The 13,645-nt window shown below is 36.4% G+C and overlaps 1 protein-coding gene across 1 annotated transcript in view; it reads left to right on the top strand.

Annotated features, from left to right (window-relative positions):
* ITGAV (integrin subunit alpha V) overlaps positions 1-13,645 on the top strand; it is a 51,294-nt gene that overhangs the window by 23,144 nt on the left and 14,505 nt on the right. The window contains exons 8-22 of the mRNA XM_076342174.1: positions 67-111; positions 299-342; positions 431-487; positions 957-1,009; positions 1,421-1,623; positions 3,738-3,929; positions 4,038-4,083; positions 4,673-4,774; positions 5,560-5,618; positions 6,652-6,806; positions 8,334-8,471; positions 9,203-9,270; positions 10,469-10,616; positions 11,810-11,902; positions 12,910-12,989. Coding sequence (XP_076198289.1) covers positions 67-111; positions 299-342; positions 431-487; positions 957-1,009; positions 1,421-1,623; positions 3,738-3,929; positions 4,038-4,083; positions 4,673-4,774; positions 5,560-5,618; positions 6,652-6,806; positions 8,334-8,471; positions 9,203-9,270; positions 10,469-10,616; positions 11,810-11,902; positions 12,910-12,989 — 1,483 coding nt within the window. The remainder of the gene's footprint in view (positions 1-66; positions 112-298; positions 343-430; positions 488-956; positions 1,010-1,420; positions 1,624-3,737; positions 3,930-4,037; positions 4,084-4,672; positions 4,775-5,559; positions 5,619-6,651; positions 6,807-8,333; positions 8,472-9,202; positions 9,271-10,468; positions 10,617-11,809; positions 11,903-12,909; positions 12,990-13,645) is intronic.

Raw genomic sequence — 13,645 nt, forward strand, 5'->3', positions numbered from 1 at the left:
TGTAAAGAGAGATGAAAGGTTTAGTAAGGTTTTTAAAGTGATTTACTAATTTTGTCTGTTGATCAGGTTATTCGGTGGCTGTTGGAGACTTCAATGGTGATGGCATAGAAGGTAAGACCCTTGCTTCAGTAAAAAAATCACGTTAATAGGCTGGGAAGGTCTTTCAAATAAATGGTATAGAACAAACTATACAGTGCACGGAAATGCATAAAGCACTAGGAATGAGCTACTCTGTTCAAGCAAAGTCATTGTGCTTTGGGACCTGAATGTTATCTGGGTGTCTTGCTTTATATTTCAGACTTTGTGTCAGGAGTCCCAAGAGCAGCAAGAACTCTGGGCATGGTAGGAAATTTGAAACATTAAACTTTACCATAAATAAAAAAAGATGAATATCGTTGGTATGCTGTAATGTGTATTTCTTCATGTGCAGGTGTCTATTTACAATGGGAAAAACATGTCTTCCATGTACAATTTCACTGGAGAGCAGGTATGTAGCTTTAGTCAGTGTGGTGGGTGACCGGGAGGCTATTCCTGTAGAAAGATGACATGTTGAGACAGTATTTAGGGTATTAGAACATATAATACTTGGTATGTTATTAGTTTATGTGCCAAAGAAAAATTTATTATAAAGTCTGTAGGAATCCTAAAAATATATGTTCTGTGAGTTGCCGGTTTGTAGTACTACTTAGAAGAACAATCTTATTTAAATGAAGGAAATGCTGCCTATTTTGGGAATTGGGGAAGAGGACTGGATCATAAAAGGGGGAATGGGGAAGGTAACTGATCAGTTTACTCTCTAACAGACTAAGGAAGAGAAAGGAAAATATAAGGAGACAAAAATTTTTGTGGTATATATTATCATCTCCCTAACGTCTTTTCTATACAGCTTTGTATAAACTTGTTTGCATGTTTATATCACGACAACTCACAAGTTTGGTTTGAATTTTGTTTTCCAGATGGCTGCCTATTTTGGGTATTCGGTGGCTGCCACAGATATCAATGGGGACAAGTAAGTGCCCTCTTCTCCCCACTGCCACCCAACTTGTTTCTGGAAAGAAAAAAAGGAGGTTTTCCTAAAGTGTCTTTCCTACAGTATAGATTTCTGTCTCCATTACTGGTTTAACATGTACCTGCACAACACACTTTCTCGCTAGCACTCAACATTTGTTTTAACAGTTGTAGATTTGGGTTTGTATTTATTTACATGAATACACATGTGTATTCACGTGCTTTAAATGCATTAAATTCTGGTATATTTGTGCTTTGTCAAAAATATTTGCCTTCAGTTGCAATTTAAAGATAGGTAACTTTCATCTTAATATTGACTTCAGTGCTGAGTTAGTCCTACTAACAGATGCTTAAGAGAATGAAATTGAGTTTTCGTGCTGTTACTGAAGAACCTTATCCTTCTTTGGTCCAGTTATACAGATTTGTTTATTGGAGCCCCTCTTTTTATGGATCGAGGTTCTGATGGGAAACTTCAGGAGGTCGGCCAAGTTTCCATTTGTCTTCAACGAGCCTCTGGAGGGTTTCAGATCACAAAGCTGAATGGTTTTGAGATATTTGCAAGATTCAGCAGTTCTATTGCACCTCTGGGGGATCTAGATCAGGATGGCTTCAACGGTAGGACATCATTTATTGATCAGTATTTTCCATTTATAGATGAAATCTAGAAAGCACACAGAATGTGGATTCTGCACACAAACATTAGGCATTCTAACCATGACTGAATGTTGGACACTAAGGTCTAGACTCCTTTCGATGCTTGTATGCTACTCCCAAGAATGCTAACAGGAGTTACATGTATGCATCGAGCAGAGACTATACCATTTAAACTACAGCATGGATTATTTTAGCTGTCACACTGATTAATTTATTACTTTCTAAGTGATAAGTACAGTAGAAACTTCGATGAAGTATCTAATTCTCCACTGTGACTTGTTAGGACATGTTCAATGTAATGTTCCTGTTTCCATTGCTAAAAGCCAATTTTCCTCTCCAGAAACACAATGATGACTGAAAAGGTTTTGTTTCAGAGAGCTGGTTAAAAATGTTCTGATAGAAGAGATTTTCCTGAGAAAAGTCTAGATTTTTTTTTTTTTTTTTTTTTTTTAATTTCAAAATGGAAGAGTCTGGTGAAAATATCCCATAACAACTACAGCCACCTGTACCAAGAGATGAGTGTCTTGACCAAGTATTTGGATGAGAAGTCTGAGTCTGATACAACTGAAGCTGTGGACTCTCAAACCCATTGCCAGTGCTTCTTGTTACTTTCACTTAGGAATGGAGAGCAATGAAACAGACAAGAATCATATAGTTTTGGGACGGAGACTTCCAGGAATCCTAGGGAGAACACTTTGTTTTGCAAGTCATACTCCAGTGTTTCCTAAGGAGTGGTAGGAATTTGAGTTCTGCAAAAAATGCTCGTTTTTGTTTTTTCCATTCTGCTTGCAAGCTAAATATTTTCTGAAAGATCAAAAATTATAATAGGCTAATATTTCAAATTCCGAGGTAGCTCCAATTTATTTTTTAATGAAATCATAAAATCATAGAATAGTTTGGGTTGGAAGGGGCCTTTTTAGTTGCTAATAGTATACAGAATTAGTGTGAAGATGCAATATCACTGCAACTATTTACAGAAGACATTGGAAAGGTTACAGCTGATAGCCAAAAATCCAGTCACTTGGTGAGGTTATCCAAAAAATGTTTTCATTCCATCATAATTCAATCTGGAATACACTGTAGGTGAGAAAATCATAGCAAAAGCTGCCTCTTTTTAATGACTTTGCCATTATTTAGTCTGTTTTTTAGTCTCTCTTCCTGCTCTGTTTCATTTTGGGAGTGTTAATTAAAATGCTTTGCATCGCAGCATGGTGCAAGATTGGAATGTCTACTGTTTTCATAAAGTTTGTAAAGATGAGTCAAAAATAAAAAATGGTAAACTTCTGAATCCTTGTTCTTTTCATGAAATTTTCTCAAATTTAAGGAAAGAGGAGGGAATAATGTAATTACTCTGTATAGTGTTTCGTGTTTGGTCTGGAACTGACTGTGGAAGTGTTGAATTTAGATCATATGTACACTTCTAAAGCTGTCTTTACAGATAGTCCAATTAACACTTTGTTTATTACTGTTTATTAGTCATTGATAATGAGTACTCTCAAATTTATTAAGCTTTAAGAGTTAGCATAATTGCACTAACTGAAAGTTCTCCATAAAACATATTGCCAAGCCATGATCAGGATAAGACTGGTATTTGATATTTACCATTGTTTTAGGCTGATTTAAATTTTCCAGAATTATTAAAATGTCACACCCTTTGGAGGAACATGAGTGTGTTAATGAAATGGGCAGATAGTCCCACTTAATTTTGTGATTTGGCGCCAACAGTGACTAATTCTGGGTGTTTAATACTCTCAAAAGCATCTCAAATCCATATGATTTGGCTCTAAGTCAGTTACTGAAGAGCAGAAGTGTTTGCAGAACTATTCCTTTCCCTCCCCTCTCTGCTCCCCCATACAAGTCTATGATATATGTTGTTGTTAAACATTTATACTTTCTAGAAAACCAGCATCCAATTAAAAACAAAGTTGTTGATGAGCATTTTAAAGGCTGGTTGCATTTCCTCCCTACTGACACACACTGAAACTGTAATATCAGAAATTGCTGATGGATATAAGCACAAATATGTTCTCCTAGTCTGTGTCTGGAGAAGTTATGATTGTTCTTTTGGTTTACAGATATTGCGGTTGCTGCACCATATGGTGGAGAGGACAAGAGAGGACTTGTCTATATCTACAATGGAAGAGCAAATGGTTTGAATGCAGTCCCATCTCAAATTCTTGAAGGGCAGTGGGCCGCTCGCACTATGCCACCCAGTTTTGGGTACTCACTGAAAGGAGCCACAGATGTGGACAAAAATGGATATCCAGGTCCTTTGCTCTAAATGTCACTTTAGAATAACTTAATAGTAGCCCCACCTCTAACAGCATATTTTAAAAAATAACTTGTAATGTGTAATATTTCTCCTTTCTTCCTAGACTTGATTGTAGGAGCCTTTGGTGTTGACACAGCTGTTTTGTATAGGTAAGTATCCCTCTAGGCTTTTACATAAGTGCAAGCAGAATGAAAGCTCAGCAGCATTCTTGAGTTACAAAAGAAAGCAGGATCAGGGAAGTCTGAAATTCTGCCACTCCACCTTCCAAACTGCTGGAGGTAAAAAAAGGTTATACTGCTGTTTTCACTGAGTAAATCTACAGTCTACTATCTATTATTTGTCCTTCTCAATCTATAGTTAAGATAAAATATAAATAAGCTGTCTTCAAGGCATTCTGAGTGTGTTTTCTAGATTCTGACACATACAGGGTACTGCTAGCTATTACACTGCAATCCCGATATTCTCATCCAAACTTCCTCATTTTGGGAAAATACCTTATTTGTCTGTGCTAGAAATAGATAGACTTCCTCTTAACACAATTGTCCATGTTCTGACTCTGGTAATGAAAGGGCACAGAAAAGCTTCCTGCTTTTCCCTAACCTACTCAATGATTATTTGTTATTCTTGCAGTTTCCCTAGATATTGTCTAAGTGTGTATGTGTGTATTTCACAGTTTGATGGGGAGGGTATTGTCTAACATGGTGTTGAATGCTGTTCAAGAGGATGTTTTCTTTGCAGGGCTAGACCAGTTATTAGAGTAAATGCTGCCCTGGAAGTTAATCCAACCATTCTAAACCCAGAAAACAAAGCCTGTTCATTGTCAGATGTAAAAGTTTCTTGGTAAGCAGGGTATCTTTGTTTTCCTTTGAGGGGAGGGACTTCTTTGGTTTTTATTTTCATAAGCTTTCAATTTTGAAAGGATTCAGGAATTCTAGTCAGCTAATTAAAAAAAGGCAATCAAACACAGATTTTTCTGAAAGAACAGACAATACAAAATAAGAACTCTTTGACAACAGTGGGAGGACCAACACTGTCTTCAAATAGATGCTAGACTGACTCCTAAGTTACATCCTACCTGCAGAGATTGCCAGTTGTCTGTGTTGAGTAGAGGAAGATCTTCCCAAGATGGCAGTGGATCACACAGCTTTGGCAATGTTTTACCCATTAACTTAGTTTTTTGGTGGGCTTATGGAAAACACTTGGGAAACGATCTGCTCTGCAAAGTGGTTTTGGTTCTTGTTCCTGGACTGTTACCCAAACCCACTTTTCCTTTCTAGTGCTAACTTCCTTGCAACTCAGTATGCCAGTTCCTTCTAGCTTTAAAAATAAATGAGCCACATTTGATTTCGGGAATAAACACTCTGCTTCACAGGTCACTAGTCGCTGCCAGTTCACAGCAGTAGTCACTAGTACATGAATCAAGACTCCAAAGCTTTGCGTTGTTTGCATTGCTGTCTGCTTATTAATAGGTTATAGTTTCTCTCCCACCAGTAGAAAATAGCTTTTGGGAGTGAGCTAGAGTCTCAAAAGGGAATACCTTTGAACTGAGAGAAACAGTAAAGAATTTTAGAAGAAAACGAGAGAAAAAGTGTGAGAAATTAATCTTTTCTTTTCCTCCAAAACAGCTTCAAAGTAAAGTTCTGCTTAAAAGCGGATGGCAAAGGAAAGCTCCCTAATTCACTCAGTAAGTTCTGCTAGTTTAAAAACTTTAAAGTCTTTTTATATTGTTTGCAGACATGAGCACTGGTCATTGTTCTTTTTTATTATTGAAAAAGTTGGCTACCCTTTACAGCACAATCCTACCAGTTCAATAACCATATGCATCTATAAGACTGTCTTCAGCAGTTTTTTTGCTGAAGTTGTGTTGAAGTCAGTGGGATTTGAGCATACTTGGGACTTCAAGCATATGTTTAACCACTTGGTGGAACTACTCTTGGAAAGTTCTTTTTATTTTACAGAATTGAGATCAACTCTCGTTGACGGGAGTTTTAGGCAAGAATATTCAAGTATGTGCATTGTTAGGCCTGAAAAACATAGACAAGCCACAAGGGACTTCTCACATTTCTGTTGAAATCATGAAATTTTGGTAGATATCACTGATTTTTGCATCAGATTCTCTGGATCAGAATCAGGAAAAGATTGTTTCAAATAGGTTTTTAAGTTGTCTCTCAGAGATTTTTTTAGTGTGGCAGACAGCCTGCTACAATCAGGTTTTGTCTACTGATTATAAAAGCTTTTCCTGATTTCCTGTATGGCGTGTATAGAGGTGGTATGATCTGCGAGGATTCATATAAATAGCTGTTACATATTTTAAATTTCATTATCTAGATCAAATATGTGAAGTAATTAGATTAGCAATACAGTTAAATAATGTGTGTTACGTGCAGGATTGCTTTAAAATTTTCTGGGGGAAACAAAAATTTAACTTTTGTTCTTGCAGTTCTATAGCAATTATAAATTATAAATGTATCGGTGCTCTTATGTTTCCAGTTTCTAAGGAAAAAGCAGGGTCCAATTTAGGACAACAGCAGTGCTTGTTAGTTACTGTATTGAGAACTAGTTTAGTAACAGATTTTATATTGAAAGAACTGGGAGTTCTAAAAGTTCCGAGTACTCAATTTTCATTGTAGCTGAAATCAGCTTTCAGCTCCATTTCTGATGGGAATCTGCATTAATTGAATGCAATATACCTAACCTAAACGCTTTGGATTGGACAGATTTCCAGGTGGAGCTGCTGTTGGATAAACTTAAGCAGAAAGGAGCTATAAGGAGAGCTCTCTTTCTCCACAGCAAACAGCCCAGCCACTCTAAGAACATGACTATTACAAAGGGGGGCAAAATGAATTGTGAAGAACTCGATGCCTTTTTGAGGGTAAGTAGCCATTTACATTTTAGTCAAATAATTTTTGGTGCATTGTCTATTACAAGTTCCTTGTGTTAGGCATTTAAAAAAAAAATAGAAAAAAGAAATGCTAGAGAAACTTCATGCCCAATGAATAGACCTGAAATTACTAAAACTATATGTCTGTCCCGGGTTATCACTGCTGTCAGAGGATGAATGATGGATATTATTGTGACTAAGGTCCTGGTCACTCAATGGATTGGGAATTCAATTCTGAACTTTGTTACGGACTTCTTGGACAAGTCATCTAGGAACAAAATTAGTTCTAATTTCCAAGGAACATGAAAGTCAATAAGCAGAGGTTGTGCTTCTACTTTGGAGGTAAAAGAATAAAGACAAATACGGATCTGCAACTAAAAAGCAAAGATCAGCAAATAACAGAGGAGACAGAGAAGGTTCACTTTTTCGCAGTCTTTTTGTTTTAGTCCCCACAAATGTGGACAGATGCTAACACAATTAAAAAGTGTAACCCAGTAGAAGAGACACTGGCTGAAATAAGACATGTGAAAGTGTAGCTATGTAAGCTAAGTGCAGCTCAGATTTATCTCTGAGTACTTACAAATCGAACATAAACAATACTTACTCCCCTCTCCAAAAAAAAAACCCCACTAAAAATACTCGTGATCAGTAAGGATTCATGGAGGATACGTAATACCTTTCTTTGACTGGCCTTGTGAGTGGGATATATATGGAAATAGACATCCCAGATCTCAGTGTTAGTAAAGCTTCAACGCTTTTCCACCTGACATTCTCATAAAGAAAGTAATGACACATGACCTATATGAAATTACCTTAAATTAGATGCAAAACCAGTTGAAAACTATAAGGAAAAGAGTTATAGGTTTCTGCCCATAGAAGATGGCTTCTGAAGTAAGATCCTGCAATGAGCTCTTCTAGATTCAGTAATTTTCATTATTCTCAGAAATGAGCATCTGTGGCTAACGCAAAGCTAAGAGATGGTTTGTAAGTACTCTGAAAGGCAGGATCAACATTTGATAAACAGAATGATTTGAAATGAACAATATGAAAGTCAGCAACTCTAAGTGCAAAGTAATAATTTTAGGAAGGAAAAATCACAAGTCCAAAGATGAATATCTATGAGGGAATCTTAGAAGCATACTGAATTTTGTCTGACAGGAAAGGTTGAAATTGTATAGCCCTTTAGGCTCCTTGCTCTTATACTTCTATGACTTAATACTTCTGTATGCTCCAGTTTTCCATCTGTAAAACAAACAGGCATGTTACTACTAAAATTGTCCATCTTCAAAGTTTACACTGCAGGTTTTCTGATGAGTTTTTCTAGTTTCAAAAGAGCTCAGAAGTTTTAATGTTGTTTTGGCTTCCTCATTCCTACTACAACATGAACAATAAATAAAAATACTGCTCAGTGTTGCTCTTGGGATGATTTTGTTGCCTATAGAGACTTTTGAAGGATATGTTTTTGTTGTTGTTTTCTTCACATGTTTTAACTGTAATTCAAATCTTTGGTTTTCTCAGGATGAATCTGAATTTAGAGATAAACTAACTCCCATTACTATTTTTATGGAATATCGTCTGGATTACAGAACAGCTGCAGATGCAACAGGATTGCACCCTATCCTTAACCAGTTCACTCCTGCTAATATGAGCAGACAGGTATACTTTATACATGATCTGTGATGAGAGAACCCAGAATGTATTTTCAGCTTTCGATACTTATTCAATACTTACGTTCATCTTAGGACTTCTGAAAAATTAAGATACCAAAATATACATCTAGGCTTTAGTCTTCGAATTATGGAAATATTGATGGTTATTGTATGTTTGTCACCTTTTTTTCCTTTTCTCTGTGTCAAATTTCTTTTTGACACATTATTCCTTAGTGCTGGACTTCCTTTTCACGCATACTAATTAACAGTTTTCCAGAGAAACACAGTTAGAGTAGTATTGAGGGTGTTAATCTTGAAGGATTGGAGTGTTTCATCCATTGCTCATACTATGCTGCTCTATGTATATTACGTTTATCTCCATAGTTCTCAAGATAATAAACATAGTTTTTCTATTTCTGCCTTTTATACAAATTTTTACACTTGTTTGTAAAGAGGATAGTGGAGATGCAACTCAGGATGAACAGGTTATTCAAAGTATGGAAAGACAATTAAGATATGTAGACATCAGTCCTAGAATTGCAGTGTGGCAGGATGAGGCACAGTGCCCCCCATGCGTAAAAACTTATTTGTTCTCTTCTGAGAATGATGAGATGAAGATATCTCATAACCAGCTGTTTAGAAATTTTTTTTATTTGGTGGTGAAACAGTATTATTGGAAATGTATGTTAGAACAGATGCAGGAATTATTAAAACAATACGCATTTGATTTTTGCATAGGCACATATTCTGCTGGATTGTGGTGATGATAATGTCTGCAAACCAAAGCTGGAGGTTTCAGTAGAAAGGTAAATACATGAGAAAAATACTACAGGGAAAAGTAACTTCCCTACTTGAATTCTAAACTTCAGGAGCTTGTAATACTTTTGTTAAAAGGATGTATTGAAAGAAGTAGGACTCCTCAATGTATACCATCTAAACTCATGCTTATTTGTTTTAAGCAAAATCCCTTTTCTGCTTTGTAACCTAATGTCTTTAGCATGTAATACAGGGAGAGCACACACCCCCACCCCCACCCTGGCCCCACTATAAGTACACAGTATTTATTTGTGTATTTGCTAAGCTGGACATGCATAGCAAACATAAACCAACGTTAGCTGCAATTGTACCACTGTTCTGTTATTTAATACTAGACAGACACATGAAGATGTGAACAGGCGTGATTTTATCCAGCAAGGGGTGGAGTAGGGCTCTGTTGTCACATGTATGAAAACAATTGTTGGTATTGGTAATATCTTTTATTAAACCTGGAAAAAAGAAACAAGTTTAACTCATAATTCTTTCATGAGTCTGGGCTTTTTGTGCTTTGTATGCCTAAAAGCCATTCTTAGTGTATTATCTCTACTTAAAAATGTCATCTGGCTTTTTTTTTTTTTTAATGCCTTTAGTGCAGAGCTATAGCATATGCACATGTATGTAGGTAGTACAGTTCACAAATATACAAATTCATGCAAATGCTTCAGAAACATTTTACATCAGTGCAGGTACAGTTAGGTTTCTTTGTAGTTGGTGAAATAAAAATACATTGTTTGGAAAGAGATTCTTTTTGTATCTGGAACAAATGTATTGCAGAGGTCTTGGCTGTATTCTGTAGTTGAGCCTTCCTTCAAGTTTTGTTATAAATGTGTGCTTGTACCTCTGCTAAATAGGCATGTAATTCAAAATGTACACAGTGATTTAGCTGTTCGTAATTATTTGTTCTTTGTTAAAAAAAGGTGTCGGTGGTTTTGTGGTTTATTGGAAATTTTATAAAAAAGATTCTTATAAAACAGCATGTAATATTTGCTCAATTTTTGTGATTATAGACACGTTTTTGTTTTAAACATAGCGTAGAGCTCTCCTGATATTCCTGAAACATAGGTACTGCCTCTAGATTTCTCTAATGTCTTTGTGCAATTTCAGAATGTCTCGTTTCTGTAAGTTCAACCAGTTCAATACACTTTAAAACCTGAATGCAGAGCTCATTTTTACCCTTGTTTTTTGTAGTGATCAGAAGCAGATCTATATTGGTGATGACAATCCCTTGACACTAATTGTCAGTGCTCAGAATCAAGGGGAAGGAGCCTATGAAGCAGAACTCTTTGTCATTGTTCCGCCCCAAGCAGATTTCATCGGTGTTGTTCGTAACAATGAGGTAAAATTCCAACTACCTTCTTGAGTAGTCATACTTCAGGTGCTGCTATGGAAGTCTGTGGGAGAGGGTCCATCACTGGTGGTTTTTATGCTTCAATCTTAAAGCAAAGCACGGAAAAAATGATAAGGTTCTTCCAAGCCCCAAGGCTATATAACACCTGGCTGGATGTTTCCAGTTTAAGAGCCTACTGCTAGCAACAAAGGAGAATCAGCTGTGTGATGGAGCTTGGCACACAGAGTTTATCTGCTACAAGTCTTAATTTGAACAGTGCCCTTGTTAATTTATTTAAATTTAGACTTAGCATGTCATGTGCTAGGTAAAGAGCTGGGCACCTGTGGGGCAAAAAGTGATGTTGGGTATTACTATTCTCTTCCACCTAAATATGTAGAAAGTCTTGGGTGTCAGTTATCCTGACTACACAGAATACTAGAATTTATTTCCTGACTCTCTCTTGTATTACAAAATGTCTGTATAATTTCGGTTTCTTTGAAGAAACGTGGGTATAGTCCAAATTTTGTTTTAGCCCGTTATAGCTATATGTAAGTAATACACTTTCAGATTTTCTTCATCCTTGTTTTTATTCGGTATAATCTATGATGAATCAATATATCTGTAAAGTTGCAGAACGTTAAGGGGAAAACTGTTTTCCCCCTGTATCATCAAAGGATTCCAACTTTGATACCACATCCTTCATAGATGTTGGACCATGCCTTGGTTTCATTCTTCAGTTTGCCTCTGCTACTCTAGAGCTTTGTGATGTGGCTTTATCCAAAATCTGATAGCTCCTCTAAGACCTCTTTTTGAGTAAGCTAGTAAGTATTCATGTTATTTTGCCTTCCAATCTTTATTTTCCTATGGAGAGTTTGCCCGATTGCCAAAGTTTCTTCGCATAGGTTTTAAAGAATCATGTGGAGAAATGCTTTAGGTCACAAAAATCATCAGTGCTACCCAATATAAGAGTATTGAACTTCTCTTTTTATAACCTTGGAAAGAGCATCTTTCTCGTATCAATATTTGTCTCCATGAAAACTTTCATACTCAGATTTTATTTAATTTTAGTGTTTGACTGTATTAGGACTGAGAAATTATTTTAAAATTAACGCAGCATATCTAGAACTTTTCTCCCGACTTTCATCCAGGTGTCCAGATGTAAAGAATGACACTCCTTAAGATTTCTTTCTTGTTTATTGCAGGCTTTAGCGAGACTGTCATGTGCTTTTAAAACAGAGAATCAAACTCGCATGGTAGTTTGTGACCTGGGAAATCCCATGAAAGCAGGAACTAAGGTAAGGTGTAATTAGGAGTGCAGTTGGCATTTTTCTTAATTACAGTAGGTTTTGGGCAGGATGTTTACTCACAGGAATTTAAATTAGATCCAGCTGGCATTTAGCTGCCCACCTGTTTGGTTAGTTCAGTGATAATTTTCAGCTAAATTAAAGGCTGAAAGGAGTGTTCATGAGTTTTATGATGTGACTCAAAAGGAGTAGTTCATTAAACAGTGGAATTAATGAGCTCTGGTCCCTTATGAGTTTGTCTTTAGATTTATCTGATAGGTATTTTTTAGTATGTAATGAAGAGCTAGCTCAAAACACACCTTTATCTTAGTGGAAACCTAATAGTGCTTCTCTCTTCTGCCTAGTTTTGTGAAGTTTGAGGGGGAGTTTTGTCTAGTTGAGGCCTCTGCACTTCCTCCAAATGTAGCTGAAATTGGAAGAATTAAAAAACTATTAGTGGGACCTGGCAGATATTAAGATGATATGACATAATAAGTCTTATTTTCTGAGGAAATAAAGTGAAAATCAGTCACAATTATAAACACTTTGATTGTGCTTTTCTTCCAAGAGACATTTTGTATAGATGAGTAAACGCTATTTCTGAAGTCTTTCAAAGTATATCAAGCTGAACTGAGTAACTGTCATGCACTGACTTAGAACAAACCTTGGGAACTGAATTTAGAATCACTAAAGTATGCCTTGTTCTTTAGACTACAGTACTTTTTTGCAACATATAGGGAGGCTCGGTTATGTGTAAAAATGGCTGAAGCAAGGGGGGTGAGCATGATGTAAACCTTACATTGCTATTTTGTGCCAGTGGTGCACTGGCTGAAATCTACAGAGCGCGCGGTACATTTCTAGTCTTGATGAACTGGACGAGTTTTATTTGCCAATTCTTAGTGTGTGTTCTCTTACGACCACAAGCCTCAAGCAATTTCGTTGTAGTATAATAGTATTAAGAAGGTTTTATCATGTATTTTATTGTGCTTCCACTGAACCACGGTGATTTTTTTCTAAAGCTGTTAGCTGGCCTGCGTTTCAGCGTGCACCAGCAGTCTGAAATGGATACCTCTGTGAAGTTTGACTTGCAAATCCGAAGGTACGGAAATGTATGAGTATGTACCTCACCTGGTAGATAACATGCTAAGTACATTGACTGTGAACTAAGCAGCTAGTTTCACTCTGGACTAATTCTCTGGTCTTTCCCTTATAATTTTTTAAAAAATAAACACATCTTTTTAATGAAGTATGTTTCTAAAAAAGAGGAAAAAATGTAAGAAAACAGTTTTCTGTTTGAATGCAGTTTCTTTTGCTTACAGCTTTTAGACAGGCCATGGCACAAGTGAAATACTAATAATGAGGTACAAAACCATTTAAAGTGTTTCAAGAAAAACTTTGTGGTTTTGTACCTGCGTATCGTTGTGTACATCCTGATACTTGTGTAGTGCCACAGAATGACTTGTGTCTTTGGGTTTCTACCCCGGTTTTAAAACTGATGTTTGAACTCTGAATTCCTTCTGATGTAAAGCCAGAATTTCAGTTTTTATGTATTTTGAGGATGAGAGGTGTAAGTCTTTCAGAAAAGGCAATGCATGTGATGGTCTGAGCAGAAGCAACATGCAGTGAACCACTGTAAGTGTTTTACAGTAGCCAGCATAAGAGAGTCTAAAAATTAAATGGAACAAAACAGTAGTGTTCCTGTTAATTACAAGATGAGCACAGCACTTTCATATAGATACGATATATAAATCTGAA

The sequence above is a fragment of the Aptenodytes patagonicus genome, chromosome 6 (genome assembly GCF_965638725.1).
Source record: "Aptenodytes patagonicus chromosome 6, bAptPat1.pri.cur, whole genome shotgun sequence".
Taxonomy (NCBI): Eukaryota; Metazoa; Chordata; class Aves; order Sphenisciformes; family Spheniscidae; genus Aptenodytes; species Aptenodytes patagonicus.